Source organism: Coenobita brevimanus, chromosome 111 (genome assembly GCF_032717465.1).
Source record: "Coenobita brevimanus isolate Jiangsu-jjx chromosome 111, ASM3271746v2, whole genome shotgun sequence".
NCBI classification, from domain to species: domain Eukaryota; kingdom Metazoa; phylum Arthropoda; class Malacostraca; order Decapoda; family Coenobitidae; genus Coenobita; species Coenobita brevimanus.
The window spans coordinates 21011737-21016736 of record NC_137064.1 but is presented as its reverse complement, the minus strand read 5'-3'; the positions used below and the strand labels follow the sequence as shown (position 1 = coordinate 21016736).

The following is a 5000-nucleotide window of genomic DNA, read 5'->3' as shown; positions in this document are numbered from 1 at the left end:
TGTGAAAAACGAAGAGAAATGACTACAGCAATTCCCTCTTGAACTGGGGAACAAACTACAGACAACAGAAATTTCGTAGGTACATACGTAGACATTGATACAGGACAACTATTTACCTAAGAAAAAGGAAACTAACACTGATGAATTTACGTGAGCCGTCCATACAACACAGGAGAAATCGCCGGGGGGAGGGGGGTGGAAGAAGGGGAGCCGTCCATGCAACACAAGAGAAATTGCTAGGAGGTGTGGAAGAAGAGGAGCGCTATATATGGACCACCCTCTATATTTTTGCAGTTAGGGGCTATTTCATTCACTGTAGAACCCAGTACCCAAGAAGGTGGTCAATGAAGAATGTATCTATCCCACCAGTCCGAAAATATCAATCCCTGGCCAAATATACATTTTTTTTTTTTTATGTGCTCGACTCTGGGCATAGGCTTCACAGCCTGCTCCCGAGGCCCAGTAGTCCTCCTACACACCATACACCTCTACATGCCACCACTTCGGCGCTAACATCCACCGTCCATATTGAATACATGCTAGGGGCTGTCTCATACAGGACTGGTGTATTGGTATTAGCGGGGGTATTTTTACGACATGTCGGCGGGTCTTCTGGTAGATCGGTAAAGTCTGCTTTTATGAAATTCAAATCCCGAAACTGTTCCCTGCCCCAGCGAGGATTTGAACCTGGGTCCGGTAGGACCGCATGCCACCTCTCTACCGACTGATCCACCGCCTCCCCCTAACAACTTGCTGGAAGTGTGTGTGTGTGTGTGTGTGTGTGTGAGAGAGAGAGAGAGAGAGAGAGAGAGATTAAAACCAGCTTCCACGGGCTGAACGGCTTAAGAAGAATTTTCCTAAGTTTAGCATTACCCGATACTGAGCAGGTATTTTTTGAGGTAAGTTTGGTGAATAAGATTTTTTAATACCTGGTTAAGCAAGATTAATTCCATGCGGTTATACTAAAACTTCGATATTCCCAGACTGCATCGTTTTATTTTACTACAATGCTGTGAGCTGGAAAGAGAGAGAGAGAGAGAGAGAGAGAGGTAAAAAAAAATGATGCATGAGGCTTTCCGCTCGTTTTTGGCCCAGACTGTGGGAAGTTGGAAGGAGGAGGAGGAGGAAGAGGTATAAAAAGTTCTTGGAAGAGGTGGTGAAGGAGGAGGAGAGGAAGAGGAGAGTAAACAAGATAAAAATAATGATAATTATTTAAAAATCTGTGGAAAGTTGGATGGCAAAGGAGGAGCAGGAGGTGGAGGAGGTGGAAAAGGAGGAGGAGGAAGGTGTAAAAGAAGAGAGATTAGGACAAAGAAATGGAGAAAGAGAAGGGCAAGGAGGTGAAAGAGGAAAGAGAGAGGAGCGAGGAGGGCAAGAAGCAGAAAGAGGAAGAGGTTATACATAAAAAAAAAAGGGACACTAAGCTGGAGAGATACTCAAAAATACATTAAACACTCCACTGCCTATCTCCCCAAACTTACCAAAAATATTCAACTTGAGAAAATACAAAATATGATGTAATACAACAGATAAGTGCAGATAATAAAAGTGTGGATCATAAGTGTAGTAGTAGTAATGATGATGTAATTTATAAGCAGGAAAATTATATGATGCGTACAAAAGGAAAAAAAAAATCTTTGATGAAGAACAAGTGAACAGAAAGCTAACAAATTTAGTCCCTCTGAAAGAATGTTACAAAAGATAACTGTTATCGGGTATGTGCTTATTCAGAGATCGTGTTTTAGAGGCGAGGGGCACGAGGAAAAGTGTGTGTGTGTGTGTGTGTGTGTGTGTGTGTGTGTGTGTGTGTGTGTGTGTGTGTGTGTGTTTGTGTGTGTGTGTGTGTGTGTGTATGTGTGTGTGTGTGTGTAAAATTAAAAACAGCAACTCAAAGCCCAAAGTAATAATGTGTGATCTAACAGAAGGGAGAACAGAGGTGTATAAGCAAATAACAGTAGTAATGACGATGTTTTAAATTAAGACGTCTGATGATTGGCGCATCGCTAGGACAAACATATACTTTTTTAAGCATCATCATTCCCCCAACTCAATTTTCCACCTAAAGACGGGGTGAGGTGGGATTAAGAAAAAAGGAAAGATGAAAGTAATACCTGAGAATATTTACCTTAACATTTAACTTCGACACCTGTAGCACATACCTGACAAAGAAAATAATCCCATAAATGTTTGTAGCCTTCTCTGGAATTGTAATTGCGAAAATGACTGAGGTGATTGAAAGGGGGAGGACAGGCAGTCAAAATAATAATAATAATAATAATAATAATAATAATAATAGTAATAAAGTGGAGAGAAGGTAGGTGAGTTTATGGTGGATGGGGTGTTGCTGGGGGAAGCGTTGATATTGAAGAGAGAATAAATTTTACAAAGACCATTTTTTTTTTTAACCACCCTACACTGGATGCGGCGAGAGACAGATTATTGAATGAGAGCTGATTGCCTAAAAAGTGCACCTACCCTATCTCCATACACTCTACCCTAACCTAACCCTATTACATCTAACCTAACCTAACCCAGCACAACCTAACCTTGACCAATTTATTTATCCTTACTAATCTAACCATACCTAACCTCTCCTAACTTTGCCATATTTAACGCACCTTAATATGTCTCTAGATGCCCTTCCCTTCTTTAATCCTGGTCAGTTAACATATCCTACCCTAACTTAAACTTCCCTATCTGTCCATGACCTACCAAATATAAACATACCAGTTGTAATGTATGCTGTCTTGTACTAATGTTGTTCTAATCTATTATAACGTAGTACCGTCGAGCCTGTCAAAACCCACCCAGTCTGTGTATCACCTACCTTAACCCAACCTTGCCAAACATACTCTAACCCAACCTAATCAAATCTAACCAAGTCTTACCTAATCCTACCAATTTTACATTTATTCAATCTTATCAAACCTTATCTTACCGTAAACTAACGTAACCTAATACAACCTAATCTATCTATCTACTGCCAGACGCCTCATTCTCGCAAGAGGTGGCCACAGACAAATCGCCTCCACGTCACCCTGTCTCCCCCCATTTCACTGCCATCCCCCCAGCTCACACCCTCCTCTCTCATATAGCTCTCCATTCCATCCTTCCATACCATCCTCTGCCTCTAATACAATAAAATCTAACTAAACCTACCCATCTAGATATACCTAACTTTATCTCTCCACCCACAGGACCCCTCGGATGCGCACCCCAACCAACTATTTTATCGTGAACTTGGCCGTGGCTGACGTCCTGGTTATAGTCTTCTGTCTCCCGGCCACACTCCTCTCCAACATCTATTACCGTGAGTATTACAGCCTCTCCATCACCAGCAGCTAAAGTAGTGTTGGTATTAGGGCCCTGACAGTACTAATACCAATATATTACCCTCCTCTAATGTTGGTATTAGGGCCCAAACACCACTGATACCACTCTATTAACCGCAGTTAACACGTTATCGTTATCTCCATGTAGGGTGGTCCATATAAAACACTCCACTTCCACCCGTCAGGCGAGTACTCGTGTGTTGCGGCGACGACTTATTGTGTTTTGTATGCATCCTGCGTCATTCATTCATTTCCTACTCCCAGTGCCACACCACGCCCACACCAGCCGCTTGACCCGTCCCCGAAACACACAAGCTATTGCCATGTAAGAATCTAGTCGAGCGCTATTTACGGACCACTACGTACTGTTACGATTGATACAGGTGTGTTAATTACCAACATCACCTCAGTATTTACAGGTAAAATACAGTCAGGTGTAGAAGTTTCAATATGAGTGACTCATAATACTGATGGGCTGAGTACCGCTGTTACTAATACACCCAAGGAAAACATATTAACAGTAGTAATGTCGTTATCAGTACTGCACAACCAATAAGAGTGACAGATATAAATGGGCAGGGGCCTGGGGGGGGGGTATTCTGGTGTGGTTAGGAAGCTTACTAACACCTCTTCTTTGCCGGTTTATTTCCGACTCTACTTCGCTACTATACTCTTCTGTGCTATTTATGAAATTTAGGTCGACATTAAAAAGCTATATAGAAAAAAAATAAAAAAGGATGTTAGTGGGTAGTTCTGAAAATAAATCGTTAAGGAAGAGGTGTTAGGGAGCTGTCACGGGGTTATTAAGAGTATGCAATATTAAAGAATAATATTCAATGATACTTGAGAACAGGACAAAGAATTGACTTGTGAAAATCGAGCAATGATTACTTTATGCGACTTACTTCGCCGATTCTCTAAGGACGAGAATTTATAAACTTTCTCAACAGTACACAGCAGAGACTAATTACTCACACGTGCTGTTTATTAGTGCTGTTGGCCTCTGGAGAAAGTGACTCCACCCCTGGCAATCAATAACTAGTGCTATTAATAATAAACAGGTTCTTGCTGGTGCAATTAACTCCTGGTTGCACAACGGATTTTAAGCTTAATACAAAAGGACTGGCCTAAGTACCAGTTATGAATAATGCAAAGCGTTTATGCAAACTAGGAACTATAAGTGAAATAAGCTTGTGGAGAAATAAAACACGAGTTTACATTACATTAAGCTCAAGAAAAAGAACTGTTAATTTATTGATTACAATGTTAAATTTACGTTAAGTTTCAAAACGAATTCAAAATAAGATCACACTCACTCGCTCACTCAAAAGCTAAACTCTTAAACCTATGAAAAACGAAAAGAAATACTGGTCAGAGAGTGGGCTAAGCGGGAACTGGGAGTCATTGCTGAGGAAGGACGCTGCCGTGCTGAACCTCTCGCCAGTTCACACTAGGTGGGAATTCAGGAACTTGCTGGACAACGGCGGCGGCGGGATGAACTGGGCATCGTTGCTGAGGAAGGACGCTGCCACACATGCTGCTCAACACTGGGCCCAATCGAACCTGCTTCCATGGCGCTCAAATCCTCACTGAGTTCAAATTGTGAGAAAGAGGCCAGAGCGGCTGCACTTGCTAACGGCTAACGAATTTAGTGTGAGCAATACACAC

General features: G+C 41.8%; 1 protein-coding gene across 1 annotated transcript in view; it reads left to right on the top strand.

Moving 5' to 3' along the window:
* Nucleotides 1–5000, top strand: part of LOC145417835 (neuropeptide SIFamide receptor-like) — a 403026-nt gene that overhangs the window by 79250 nt on the left and 318776 nt on the right. The window contains exon 2 of the mRNA XM_080286455.1: nt 3198–3310. Coding sequence (XP_080142581.1) covers nt 3198–3310 — 113 coding nt within the window. The remainder of the gene's footprint in view (nt 1–3197; nt 3311–5000) is intronic.